Here is a 13,819-nt window from a genome sequence, read left to right as displayed (position 1 = left end):
GCTCTGGCTTTGGCGATGGAGGCTCTAAGTCTGTGCCTTGTGGCTGGGGTAGAAGAAAATGAAATCAGAATCGTTAACTTTCCCATTCCCGCCGTCCGTAGGCGGGAAGGCCGTACCCTGCGTTAGGGACCGGTAGGGGATGTCCTCCCCTCCTCTCTTTTCTGGCGCGGCCAGGAGGCTGCGGCGCCAACGCCAGCCTAAAGGGCGCTCGCGGGCCCGGGCCCCGCGCTCCGGGTTCCCGGGGGAAGCCGCGTTGCCAGGTTGGGTTTAACGCCTCCGCCAAAGCGCAGATTGTCCGGGGCTGAAGGCGCCACCTCTGGCGCTCCGGCGCGAGCCGCCCCTCCCGCGCCGCGTCCCCTCCGCTCTCCACCGGGCCCTCCCTCCTCACCTCCACTGGAGTGCCTTAGCCCCACCCCGACCACGCGCCTCCCAGCCTTCGGGCCGGCCTCAGGGCCTGCGGAGCGCTGGGTGTAGGGTCGCCATCCAGGCCCGGGCCGCCGCCTCCGAGAAGTCGGCGCGGGGCTCCGGGCCTGAAGCGGACCGGGAGGCAGGATGCAGGAGTGCGGGGGAACCGCGGCGGGTCGCCGGGCCTTCGACAGCATTTGCCCCAACAGGATGCTGGATCCGCGAGGCCGGCCCCTCAGCAAGCCCGGGAAGCCGGAGAGGAAGGTGGGGCCGCGGGCCGGGGCCGGGCGGGGTCTGCATGCTCCCGGCCCCGAGGGCTGACCCGCGCTCCCTTTCTGTGCCCGGCTAGTTCGCTCCTCCGCGGAAGTTCTTTCCCGGTAGCAGCGGCTGCAGCCGGGTTTCGGTGTACCAGGATCCCCCAGACGCCGAGACCCCTGCACTGCCAGGTGAGCACGGGGGTCCCCGCTCCACCCCTCGGGTTCCCCAAGCCTGGTGGGTGGGGCGCGCGGGGCTCAAAAGAACCTACCCCCCTGGGGTTTCGGACTTCTGGCGGCGATGCCCGCGGCAAGCCCTTGCGGGGAGGCTCAGGGTCCGCCCGGCGCATGTCTCGGGTTCTCGCCGCGCAGCGCTCACCACCATAGACCTGCAGGACCTCGCCGACTGCTCCTCGTTTCTTGGGTCCGACCCGCCGCCTGGTGGTGACTCAGCCGCCTCACAGGTACTTCCCCTGGTGGAATCCCCTTGCCTCGCAGCCCAAAGTTCTATTTCCCGAGTTTCTTTAAAGAACAGTTCGGGGAGGGGAGCACAGGAACACCTGGCTAGCAGGGAGAGAGGTCCTGCAGGAATCCGAGCCGCGGGAATAGGAACTCCCTCCTCCCTCCCAGTATGTTAACGGGGGCTCCATTCTCAGAGCTGGTTTGACCAGCTCTGCACGGGGAGGGCTCCCCTGCCAGACGGGTCTCCCGTCCTCCTCCCCATCTATTCCTTGGAGCTGCGATAGAGCAACCCGGAGGTTGCGCACCGCGGGATCAGGTGGGTAGGTGGGAGCACAGTTGCGCTCTGGGCACCAGATCAGCGCGTCCTCTCTGTCCTTCCAACATGCCTTTCCCGGTCATTCATTCACTATTTTCATTCCCTGGATGTCTAAGGAGTGTGGAGATTGGGGAATAACTTCTCCATCAAGCCTGGAAAAAAACGAAGAGGATTTACATTTGGAGGAAGTGGGAAGAGTGACAGAGGATTTGAAGAAATCTGACTGAAAACGTTGTTCTCTACAGAGATGGCCCTTCAGCAGTTGGGCCCTTTATAAAAATCCTTTTCACCCTCTGCAAAGGCTACTGTCATTCCCGTGGGGGAAAGAGGCATTTCCCCCAAGAAAACCTATCCTCTCACTTCCATCTCACTCCTACCACTCACCAGGGCTGAGACCAGAAGCCTGGCTCACTGATGGGATATGAAGTGCCCAGAAGGACAGGGGGTCCTAGCTAGATGGTACCTGCAAGAAGAGTGCCAGTTCCAGGCTCCTGGTGGCCGGTGCTGGGGACATGAGTGTTTAGAACTCGCCAGAGGATGTGACCAGCTCCTAGAACTGTGATTGGGATGGTGGAACAAAGTGTCCCAGGGTCTAAGTGCCTCTTAGAATTGGGCCAGAGCCCAGGGAGACTTGGGGTAGGTGGTCACTGAGAGCAGACTAGGAAGGCAGGAAGAGTGGGCGTTGCCCTGCAGAGACTATTTATTCTTTTGTTCTCTTAGAGTCTGGATGCTCAGATTAAAAAAAAAAAAAAAAAAAAAGACAATACAGGAGCATCCTTCAACTGACCCAGAGGGTTACATCACTCCCTTACTCCAACATGTTTATTTTGCAAGAGAAAAACTAGGCTCTTGCTGAATTTTGGCTTATATATACAGAACTTAAATTTGACATCAAGTTCTGTTTTAGTTTTTTTTTTTTTTTCTCCCCCTGCTCTTTGTGTTGGAGATGTGCCAGGTTTTTATCTAATTGGGAAGATAGTAACAGAGTAACCACCGAAATATCACTGAACTACCTAGGATTGTGGCACTAGTGGCAAAGAACCCACCTGCCAATGCAGGAGACGTAAGAGTCTCAGGTTCAACCTCTGGGTCAGGAAGATCCCCTGGAGGAGGAGATGGCAACCCACTCCAGTATTCTTGCCTGGAGAATTCCATGGACAGAGGAGTCTGGCAAGCTACAGTCCACAGTGTCACACAGAGTCAGGCACAACTGAAGCGATTTGGCCCAGCATGCACCAAGGATTAAACCCACAAACCAGAGCCCACAAACCGAACCGAAGTTAGCCCATGTCTCCTTCGAGTTTCAGAGGGTTTTAAGGGCAGAGCTCTTGCCAGATGGCCCAAGAGATCCAGAAGTTGCCCTGGGGAAGGCAGAGCTGGTGCAGAAGGAGATACATCTCCAGGGGAAGACTCTCCAGGGAAACCCTCTGGCCAGTGCACACTCTAGTTATATTTCTCCTTCCTTTTGGGGAAAGTGGACACAGAGAGGAAGTGCTCTAGAAGTGTTTGGGGTCCAGAATGGGCCAAGACCTGGGATAGCACAGGAGGAAGCATTTCCTGGGCACCAGTCCCTCAGCTGGCCTCCAGTCTTCTTGTGATAAGGGCTTTTCTCTACCAAGAGGGAGACCTTTTAGCCCTTGGAAAATGCCTCATTTCTGACTCTTTCAACCAGGGAAGAATCTGTGCTTCAGGATCTGTCTGGGGCCCTCAGTTCTTCCTTTCTAAGCTCCCTTCCCTTTACAACCTCAGATCTCAATAGGTGCTGGACTTCTCCTCCCTGAAGGAAACTGATAACTTGTACATTCTTTGAAGTGCGAGTCAGATTAAGCTCTGACTTATTCTGGCCTGGAGAATTCCATGGACTGTGTAGTCCATGGGGTTGCAAAGAGCCAGACACAACTGAGTGACTTTCACTTTCACACTTCTACTTCAGATTAAGCTTCTCTTCTCAGAAGTATCTGAATGGTTAAGATGGGTGTTTGGGAGATGAGTAAGATTAACTCAGAGGAATTTTTTTAAAAATGATGATAGAACAAAAATCATTAGAACAGATATTTCTGGTGGGCGTATTGGATGCACCGCTCACATCATGCCCCTTGGGGGACCTCTTTCCCCTTCCCCAAGCTCTTCATTGGAAGCCAGGCTTTCCTAAAAGAGAAATAAAAGCTAGAGACAACTAGCAGTAGAGGAAAGAGGATTGAAATAGGTACCAACATTCTGGAGCAGAAGCTCCAGTTTCACTGTTTCAAAGCTGGGTGCTTGGGCAACTCGATTTCTCTGAGTTCAACTTCTCTATCAGGAGAGGAATCACTTCTTGATCTCTGCCAGCTTCCCAAACTGCTGTGAGAATTAACAGAGAAAATCAACGTAAAAGAGTTTTGTCAGCTCTGTCGGCGAATTAAGGGAATAAGAAATTTCCTGGCAGCCAACATTTTACCGTCCCCTTCCATCTCACTCACCCAGGCACATTGTAGGAACCCAGGAGAGCGTACAGTCCACAATGTTAGGGGTGCGTCACTCTGGACGGGAAAAATCAACTCCAACTTTTTGAGAAGCAAAAGAGCAATAGGGACCACGCCGGCTGCGTGCTAAACAGAAGCACTTTCCACATAGCATCCTTGGCCCATCATATCTTAGCCGACCTTTTCCCTTTCTTGGTGGGGATGGGTGGTTTAGTTGTGATTGAGCCTTCTCGGGTTATGCGACCTGGAGTTACTGTTTTGGATGCCCCGGCACGCCGGCAGATCTTGGGAGCACGGACGGAGTGTTTGCACACCGTGCTCCCAATTCTTAGAGCTGTGGCCCCTTGGCCTGTGAGAGGTAAGTCGGGGCTCGAGGTCTGCGGCCTCACTAGGAACGCGCAGGGTTGGCTGTTGGCGGGCCAATGAGGCGGTGCGGGACTGTGCCTGCTGCCGCAGGCCAGGCGCGGGGCGGCGGCGGTGAGCTGAACGCAGTTTCAACGCCCTGCAGGACCCTCGCAGCAGGGTCCCCACGTCGTGCGTCCCTCTCCCCACCGTGGCGGTGCAAGCGTCCTGGATTCCGCGCCTCGGGCGGGGCTTTGATTTTCAGCTACAAGTTTCCACTGTGAACGCGTTTGCGCGTAGACCTGCCACAGAGTCCCGGAGGTTAGCTAAAGTCTAGGAAGTGTTCCAGACCCGCCAGGCTTAACATTAACTAGTTTTCACCTCTGGTTTATTTCAGAGCCATTCCCTGCAAACGGCAGCGGACTTCGATCTGCAGGATTTCAGAGACACCGTGGAGAATCTCATTGCAGGCAAGTGCAGTTTCTGCAGTAAAATTAAAGTGGGGGTGTCCTCCACCCCTCAAATCCGACAAGTTCGAATTCCGTGATCCTGAAGGTGATAAACTGTATACCTATTACCAACTCGCCAGCAACTCATAGAAGTGTCAGGCTCTTCCATATTTAGGGGACCCCCTCCCTTTTCCTTATGGAGAAGATGAATCGCTGGATCGCTATAGGTAGCATTTTCTCCGTTTGCCCGTGCAACTTCTGGAAGAGAGCCCAGCCTCAAGCTGTGACGTGGCCAGGAAGAGCCTGGGTGCCAGGAGTGTGCGGAGTAGTGGATTTGTGTGACTTCAGACAAGTTTGCCCTGGCCACTGTGGAGGTTCAGTGTAGATCGTCTCAACAGGCATTTATTGAGCGCCTGCTGAGAGTGTACAGGATATCAGGAAGGGCCTGGGGATCTTAGGGATTGCAGAGTGAGGGTTGATTTATCAATAAAGAAAAATCTCTATATCAACCCTACACCCATCATGACATTTTGTCCCTGTAGTTAGCCAGGTGCAAGTCTGAGGCTGCAAACCTAGCTCCCTCTCTTCTTCTTCATCAGACTCATCCTCTTTGATGTCACCTTCCCTGGCGGCCGGAGACTTCCCGTTCTCTCCTAGCGACGTCCTGCCGTTCGGTCCCTGTCTCTCCCCGCCGCTGAGTCCGCCCGAAGTGCCCCCGCCAGAGCAGTACTGGAAGGAGGTGGCTGACCAGAACCAGAGGGCGTTGGGGGACGCGCTCATCGAGAATAATCAAGTAGGGACACTGGACTGGCGTTCAGCAATCCTGGGGCAGGGGCAGAGCATGGTGCTCGGGGACAAAGCGGAGGCTGCAGGCGCAGAGATGAGCCCCTTTGGCACGTTAGAACCAGTGGATCAGTCCAAGTAGCTGCTATTCCTCCACTGGCTCAGTTTTCAACGTGCCTAAGTGGGAATAATCCTACCCACCAGATTTTTAATAGGGCCACCAATATTTATTGAAGGTTATATGCCTAGTATTGCGCTTACCCATTTACTTTTCCTCATTTAATACCCACAGCCATTGAGCTAGATACTCTTACCAGCCTCACTTTGCAGATAAGGAAACTGAGGTACAAGAAGATTGAATTTCGGAGGCAGAACCTGTATCTGCCTGTTGCCCAAGTCAATACTCCTCATCGGTATACTGAGGATTCACTGAGAAACATTCTAAGTGCTTTGTAATAAAAACTGATTATTATTCTCACCAGTGTAAACGTTCTTGGGCCCCCAAGTTTCTGATTAGACGTGAGGATCTGGGTTCAGTTCCTGCCGAGTGTACAGAGGAGACAGCACGGGAGCCTACAGCTCAATGTTTGGGTCCCCTCCTGCAGCTGCACGCGACGCTGACCCAGAAACAGGAGGAAATCGCCTCCCTGAAGGAGCGCAATGTGCAACTGAAGGAACTCGCCAGTAGGACCCGTCACCTGGCCTCGGTGCTGGATGTAAGTGGGGCGCGGGCGTGTAGAACACTGCAGAAGTTGAGATATTCCTGTGCACCCTCCCCCCACCCTGCTCCCAGTGTTGGGACCCGGCGAGGGTCGAGGGAAGGAGAGGACCGCTGGCAGCTTGCTGAGTCACTTGCAGGGGTCGGCCGAGTCGCGCTGTTGGAAGCTAGCCCAGGCCTCCTTCGAGCGCCAGTCGGAGGCGAGTCTGGCGGCCCCAGGGCGGCGCTCCTCCTCATCTTTTGTAGAAGCTGATGATCACCCATTCCCGGGATCCCGGGGCGGCAGCCGAGCCCTTCCTGCTCAAGGCGACGGCCAAAAGGAGCCTGGAGGAGTTGTTCAGCGCTGCGGGGCAGGATTGCGCGGAAGTGGACGCCGTTCTGAGGGAGATTTCTGAGCGCTGCGATGAAGCTCTGCAGAGCCGCGATCCCAAGAGGCTCCGGTTGCAGCCCGAGCCCCCGAGGCTGGATCGCAGGCCCGGTAACCTGCACGGCGCCTTCCCGGGGCTGCGCACAGACTGCAGCCGAAGTGCGCTGAACTTGAGCCACAGTGAGCTCGAGGAGGGCGGCTCCTTTAGCACCCCCATCCGCAGCCACAGCACCATCCGCACCCTTGCTTTCCCCCAGGGCAATGCCTTCACCATCCGGACCGCCAACGGGGGTTACAAATTCCGCTGGATCCCCAGCTGAGCTGGGATGTGGTCCTCCGAAACACTGCCTCTACGCAGATTGAAGCGCCTGGAAGCTAAACGCGGGTAGCTGAAAGCTGGTTTCTCAGAACTCCGCCTGCAGGACCGATGCCACCCTGAAACTTTTTTTTTTTTTTTCAGGAACAAGAACGTAAAACGTTTTGATACTGATGCACTGTAAAGTTCTGTAAGATACTGTATTGTCCCTCCCCTTTTCACAGCGAGACCGCGCGCTTGTGTGTATGTGTGCATATATCAGTCAGTTTTAAAGTATTTATTTTTAGCAGCTTTGAATTCTGTACTTTTCAGAGCTGGAAGGGACCTAAAAACCACTTCAGTTAAGTTCAGTTCAGTCGCTCAGTCGTGTCCGACTCTTTGCGACCCCATGAATGGCAGCACGCCAGGCCTCCCTGTCCATCACAAACTCCCGGAGTTTACTCAAACTCATGCCCATTGAGTCGGTGATGTCATCCAGCCATCTCATCTTCTGTCGTCCCCTTCTCCTCCTGCCCCTAATCCCTCCCAGCATTAGGGTCTTTTCCAATGAGTCAACTCTTCGCATGAGGTGGCCAAAGTATTGGAGTTTCAGCTTCAGCATCAGTCCTTCCAATGAACACCCAGGACTGATCTCCTTTAGGATGGACTGGTTGAATCTTAATTACTTAATGCCCTACTTGCGCAGGAAGCAAAAGGAGATTCTAAGAAATTAAGTAATTTTCTACCATCAGAGGCGTCATGGGAACCTTCTGAGTGTTCTCACTACTTTTTTCAAAGATTGTAGGTCCAGAAGCCAGGTCTTTGGGTTAAAGTTTCAGTACATCACTCACTTCCCTTGATCCAGGAATAACACTGAATTTTGTTACTTTTGAAACTTTTCATTGTAGCTGAAGGAATAAAAAAATTAGGAGAGGTTAGGATTAAGAATTTCTAATCACTTGTCTCAGGGCAAGCAATAGAACAGGAAGGTACAGATTCTGAGTCAATGGGTTTTTGACAAAAACAGGTGCTAAACACATTTGTTTGTAATGATCATTGTTATAATTTTGTAAAATTTATGATAAATATTTATATGAATAGTATAGTTTTATTTGTCTTAACAGAATAACCACAGAAAAAGCAAGCTTAGTAAGAAACATTTTAAGAAAATGGCATATCCACGTGAAAAATAATGTATTTTAGCATGTTCATTTTTTTTTTGGGCAGAAACCAAGTGTGGAAATCTTGGTAAAACTGTCTATTTGAATTCCATGGATAAAAATAGGGTACACATTCATGTTTCATATTTCTTGGCTTCATCTGCTAAGAAAAATGGAGGTGTTACATGATGCCTTCACTTTGCCTTTTGTTTATTCTCTTTTGAGTGCCATTCCTTTTCTATTCTGTTGTGTAATTTTGTGAGTAGAGTATGTCAAGCAGTGATTTGTCCCCACCTCCACAGTTCTCATCACGAGGGCTACTTCTTGTCTTTGGGGGGCTCAGCCTGGGCAAGTTTCCAACCCTGTTACACCACAGAGCTGGTTCTGCCAACGGAATGCTATTCTGAATGGAGTGATCAGGTAACAGCTGAGCTGGGTGGGGTGGCAGAACCTGCTTCTCCTGTTTACCCTGTGTGCTGTTATCTGCATTGAAATGGCCATTTGGAAAACAGACAAAAAAGTGATAGAGCACATTTCCTCATACTTTGTCTAACAGATGGACTCAAAAAAATATATACTAGATGGTTCAGAATTCTTTTTATCAGCTTAAATATGAAGTCACTGCAGTTCAGCATCAGAGGAAACAAAACAAAAACAAAACCCTTTAACTTGTTTAGAGAAACAGTCAGCTTGTTAAAAGTTCTTTTCTTCTCCACTCCTCAATTAGTATTATCTTTTTTTTCTCAATTAGTATTTTCATAATGCATTAGCTTCAATGACAGAAAAGTTAAAAAACTATATGTATTTTTCTACTTGTCTTACGCCTGGAATTTTAAAAATTATAAGGCTTATCAAGAATTCTGTGTGTGGTGGTTGGTGGTTTGGGGTCCTTCCCTGAGCTGAATGAGCCCACAAACCCGAGCTTCCTTGACCTGGTGTTTTCCTTGCTTCTTTGGGATGTTAACCACCCCATGACTGAGTGCTTATATTAGCAGTGAAGGGACCTGTGCCCACTAATATGTGTCCTTATGTTCCTTCCATGGTATGAATTCTTAGTACTGCTTGTTGCTGGTTTAGTAGAAAACATCAGTGAGAACAACTTTGAACCAAATCTTAGCCATTTTCTCCATGATTCTTTGAGCTTATATTCAGCTGTGTGATCTAGCCTAGTTCATGAAGACAGGTTAGCTTGAAATTATCGCAATAATTTCTTCATTTCAAATAGGACCAGACACCATTCAAGATGTTGGGGAGTCAATCATGAACAAAACCAAGTCCTTGTTATACAGAAAATAAAGCAGGGTTTAGGGCTAGGATGTGACCGGAATCATTATTTTAGATAACATGGTTGGAGTGCTTCTAGAACAGTTTCTATAGCAGCACAATCAGCTTTAAAGAAGAGGCACACACATTTTAGCTAAATTATTTTTAAGGAAATGACTTCATATTTGCAACAGTTAGATGTTGTTGTAAAGTAATGGTTCTTAAACTGTAGCATGTATCAGAATCAGCTATGCTGCTGCACGTCAAGTCTCTTCAGTGCTGTCTGACTCTTTGTGACCCTATGGACTGTAGCCCACCAGGCTCCTCTGTCCTTGGGATTTCCAAGGCAAGAACACTGGAGTAGGTTTCTATTCCCTTTTCCACAGAATCACCTACAGAGCTTATTAAAACCCAGCTTGCTGGGCCCTCCCCAGAGTTTCTGATTCAGTGAGTCTGGGTAAAGTCTGAGAATATCAGTTTCTTACAAGTTGCAGGTGATGTTGATGCTTGGCTCTAGGGCCACCTTTGAGACCACTGTTATAAAGAAATTTTTTAAAGATCACTTTCAAAAAGATTAACACAAACAAAAGCCAGCAGACCTGATGGCATGCAAATAATTCTTGTGATTTATTTATTTATTTATTTTTAATTCTTGTGATTTAGGATTAAGTTTTTAATAGTAAAAATCTTATCTTACATTCAAAAAAGGGCTATATTTCAAAAGATTGGAAGTGACAGTAATGTACTTTGAAAAATGTTATGTAACACAGAAGGTAACTTCAGTGATGAATTGAATACCTTGAATGAAGGACTTGATTTTGAAAATAAGCATGAAGAGTCTGAATAAAATTATTTATGAAATGTGTTAAAGAAGCTAAATTCAACTGACCCTTAAACGTGGGCAGAGGGATCAGGACCCAGTCCTAATTCTTCTAATTAACTCAAAGTTCACGTAGAAGAATAATATGTAGCACTTCCAGTTGAAGGATTATAATGTCATTAATTTATAACATTAACTAATTATATTTTTGTGTCTATATTTAACCTAAAGGAGAACAAGACAGTACAATGATATTTAAAGAATTTAAAATTATTTGGAGTAATGATATGACCAATAAAGAATTAATATCCAATGTATATAAACAGCTCATATAACTCAACATCAAAAAAACAAGCAACCTGATTAAAAAATGGGTAGGAATGTGTTATGTTACTTCTATGGTAATAAAATAAGAAATCAGGAAGAAAAAAATGAGCAGAAGAACTGAATATATTGTGCATTTTCCAAAGAGGAAATGTAGACAGCCAATATGAACATTAAAAATGCTTAATATCACTAATCAACAGAGAAATGGAAATCAGAACCGCAATGAGATATTACCTCACACCTCTCAGAATGGCGATCATCAAAAAGAACACAAATAACACATTTGGGAGGATGTGGAGAAAAGAGAATCCTTGTGTTCTGTTAGTGGGAATGTAAATTGGTACAATCACCATGGAAACCCCTGGAGAAGGAAATGGCAACCCACTCCAGTATCCTTGCCTGGAGAATTCCTTGGGCAGAGGAGCCTGGTGGGCTACAGTCCTTGGGGTCACAAAGAGTCAGACACAATTGAATGACCCACACACTATGGAAACCAGTATGGAAGTTTCTTAGAAACTACAAATAGAACTACCATATGACCCGGCCACTCTTGAATATGCTTCTAAAAGCCCAAAACACTGACTCAAAAAGATATATGCACCCTAATTTTCATAGCAGCATTATTTACAATTGCCAAGACAAGGAAACAACCTAAGTGTTGGATAAAGAAAATGTGAGAGTATGTATACAATGGAATACTCAGTTGTGTCTGACTCTTTGCAACCCCATGGACTATAGCCCACCAGGCTCCTCTGTCCATGGAATTCTCCAGGCAAAAATACTGAAGTGGGTTGCCATTTCCTTCTCTAGGAGATCTTCCCAAACCAGGGATTGAACCCAGGTCTTCTGCATTACAGGCAGATTTTTTACCATCTGAGCCACTAGGGAAGCCCCTAATGGAATACTACTCAGCCATTAAAAAGAATAAACTTTTGCCATCTGCAACAGCAGATGAACTTGGAGGGCATTATGCTAAGTGAAACAGGTCAGACAGAGAAAGACAAATATTGTATGATATCACTTACGTGTGGAATCTAAAAAACACAACAAACTAGTGAATACAACAATAAAGAAGCAGACTCAGATACAGAGACAAACTAGTAGGAGAGTGGGAATATAGAGGTGGAGAGAGAGGGAGCTACAAACTATTAGGTGTAACACAGCCTCAAGGATTATACAACACTGAGAATAAAGTCAATATTTTGTAATAATGGTAAATGGAAAGTAACTTTGAAAAATTGTATAAAAATAGTTGAAAAAACAAGAGACTAAATTTCAATAATAAAGATTCAAATGCATAAAAATAGTTCATGTGCAAGCCAAAATGTTCACTTAACAAAAGAAAATCAATATACCTTGCAGTTCACACTGATTTTCACTGTTTAAAATTTAAAGCAACATGTGAAAATTCCAACTGGTCACTTAACACGACATAATTGAAATAAGTTACATTTCTTTGCTTGCTCACTGTGCCAGCATTGTTCAGTTTTAATCTCCTGTTTAAATGCAACAAAATGATATATCACAGGAATGAGTGACATGAACTCTGACTAACACAAGCTCACAGAACCTAAAACATGAGGACCTTTCTCTCTCAAAGACAAGTAGTTAAGCCCCTGTTTGTTGAGGACTGACTGTATAATGGGGATTTTCCCAATTAACTATCAATGTTTATAAGAGAATAAGAAATAAAAGTGTGTTGATTTGAAGCTTCCATCTATAGTATTAAAATTCAACAATAATAATAGATTGTAGAACTTAGACCAACCAACAAAAGCTTTTTTCAGAGAGGAATATTTTATCCCATTTATTTAGAAGTACTCATCCCACATAATAGACAATTTACATAATAGACTTATAATTGGTTTTGTTTTGTTAAAGTCTCCAGACAATGTATCTTCTTAGTCCTGGCACTTCGAGTAGACAGACTACTCCCATGACCTTTAGTATGCTATAGGAAAAATGGCATTCCATTTTATCAGTTATTCATGAAAAAGTTTATTTGAATCAAAACATAAGAAGAATCATTGGCTGGATGATTCTGTAGGTCACATGACTGAATCGAAATGTCAGTCTTACTCTCTCCTCCTTAAAATAGATGCTGTGGGCTGAAATCTGTGTCGTAAGTTATAAGCATGATATCTTGGTTTCAGCATAGGGTTTTATTGGACAGGACAAAATTAGGGACTTGAAGCAATCTATATGTGGAAAACACAAACAGATTTCCCCCAATTACTTCTTCCTCCTCCCCTCTCCCTGTTCTCTCTTCTCATCTCTGCATCTAACAGAAAGGGCACCAGTACTCTAATGTCTGCAGCAGACAGTTGAGATAGGAATGGAGGTGATCACATTTGGGTTTTAAGATAAAGAGTTTGTTTTTCCACACATAATCAGGTGAGACAGGAGTTGCTAACATCTGCTAATGATGCTGTCAACAAACCAGACTTTATGGTTTATGCTCCACTAATTTATTAGACATTTGTCTTCATGTTCGATGTTTCATGATCACAAGATTGTTGCTGTAGCTCCAGGCATCTTGTCTGCAATAAAGATAAAAAGAAAGGAGGGGTAGAAAGCTTCACGGATTGCTTCTGTCTCTTTGTTTAAGGAAGCAAAAAAGCGTTTCCCAGGAAATTCCCAGGTGCGTGTTCACTCGAGTCTCAAAATCAGACCTGAGGTACACAGTTACCTCTACTTGCAAGGGAGGATGGGGAATCTAGTTTCTCATTCTCCTAGCCACTATAGTGACAGGTAGGCAAGAGAGAAAGGAGTTGGGAAAAGCTCTTAGACTATCTAACAGGATCTGTCACAGAGGTTTAGTTGGTGGCAATAATGTAGAGAAACCTGAAGAGAAAAGACAGCAGAAGTGTGTCCCTTAGACCCTGGCACCAGAGTTTAGGCTCCCTAGCAGGGAGTGAGGTGGGCTCCCATCCTCAGAGAGGGCCCAGGAGAGTTGGCCTTCCTTTGGGGACCTGGGAGCCTGAAAGGGAAGGAAGCACTTGGAGGGCTGCTACAGCTAGAGACCTATGTGATGAGTCTTTAAGTGTGGGAGTCTCTGGAAGTAAGACGAAAGAAATGATTGGTACTCAGGTCGGATTCTCCTTAATAAATTTTCACCTTCATCTTTTAACTAAAAAAAAAAAACAAGGAAATAAAAATTTTATGCAAGTAGAATATGCTCACTGTAAAATAATTCAGATAAACAGGAAAACACAATGAAGTAAGAAGTGGCAATCCTACCATCTAAAGATACGATTCTGAATATTTTGGTATATTTTCTTTCAGAAAATTTTAATATTTATACACATGTGAATACATAAGTATGTTTGTGTGTATTTAAAACTTGGATCCTCTATACAAATGACTATTGAATAGCAGCAATGGACCATTGTACAG

At 46.6% G+C, this 13,819-nt stretch overlaps 1 protein-coding gene across 1 annotated transcript; it reads left to right on the top strand.

Moving 5' to 3' along the window:
- Positions 1-485: 485 nt before the first annotated feature.
- MCIDAS (multiciliate differentiation and DNA synthesis associated cell cycle protein) lies at positions 486-6,878 on the top strand. Its single transcript, XM_065905169.1, has 7 exons — positions 486-669; positions 755-851; positions 1,032-1,123; positions 4,639-4,711; positions 5,290-5,483; positions 6,079-6,189; positions 6,438-6,878. Exons 1-7 carry the CDS (start codon positions 553-555, stop codon positions 6,876-6,878), a joined length of 1,125 nt encoding a protein of 374 aa, XP_065761241.1. The 5' UTR covers positions 486-552.
- Positions 6,879-13,819: the final 6,941 nt, after the last annotated feature.

Source organism: Muntiacus reevesi, chromosome 14 (genome assembly GCF_963930625.1).
Source record: "Muntiacus reevesi chromosome 14, mMunRee1.1, whole genome shotgun sequence".
Lineage (NCBI taxonomy): Eukaryota > Metazoa > Chordata > Mammalia > Artiodactyla > Cervidae > Muntiacus > Muntiacus reevesi.
The sequence above is the reverse complement of the archived record's forward strand: the minus strand, read 5'-3'. Positions and strand labels throughout refer to the sequence as shown.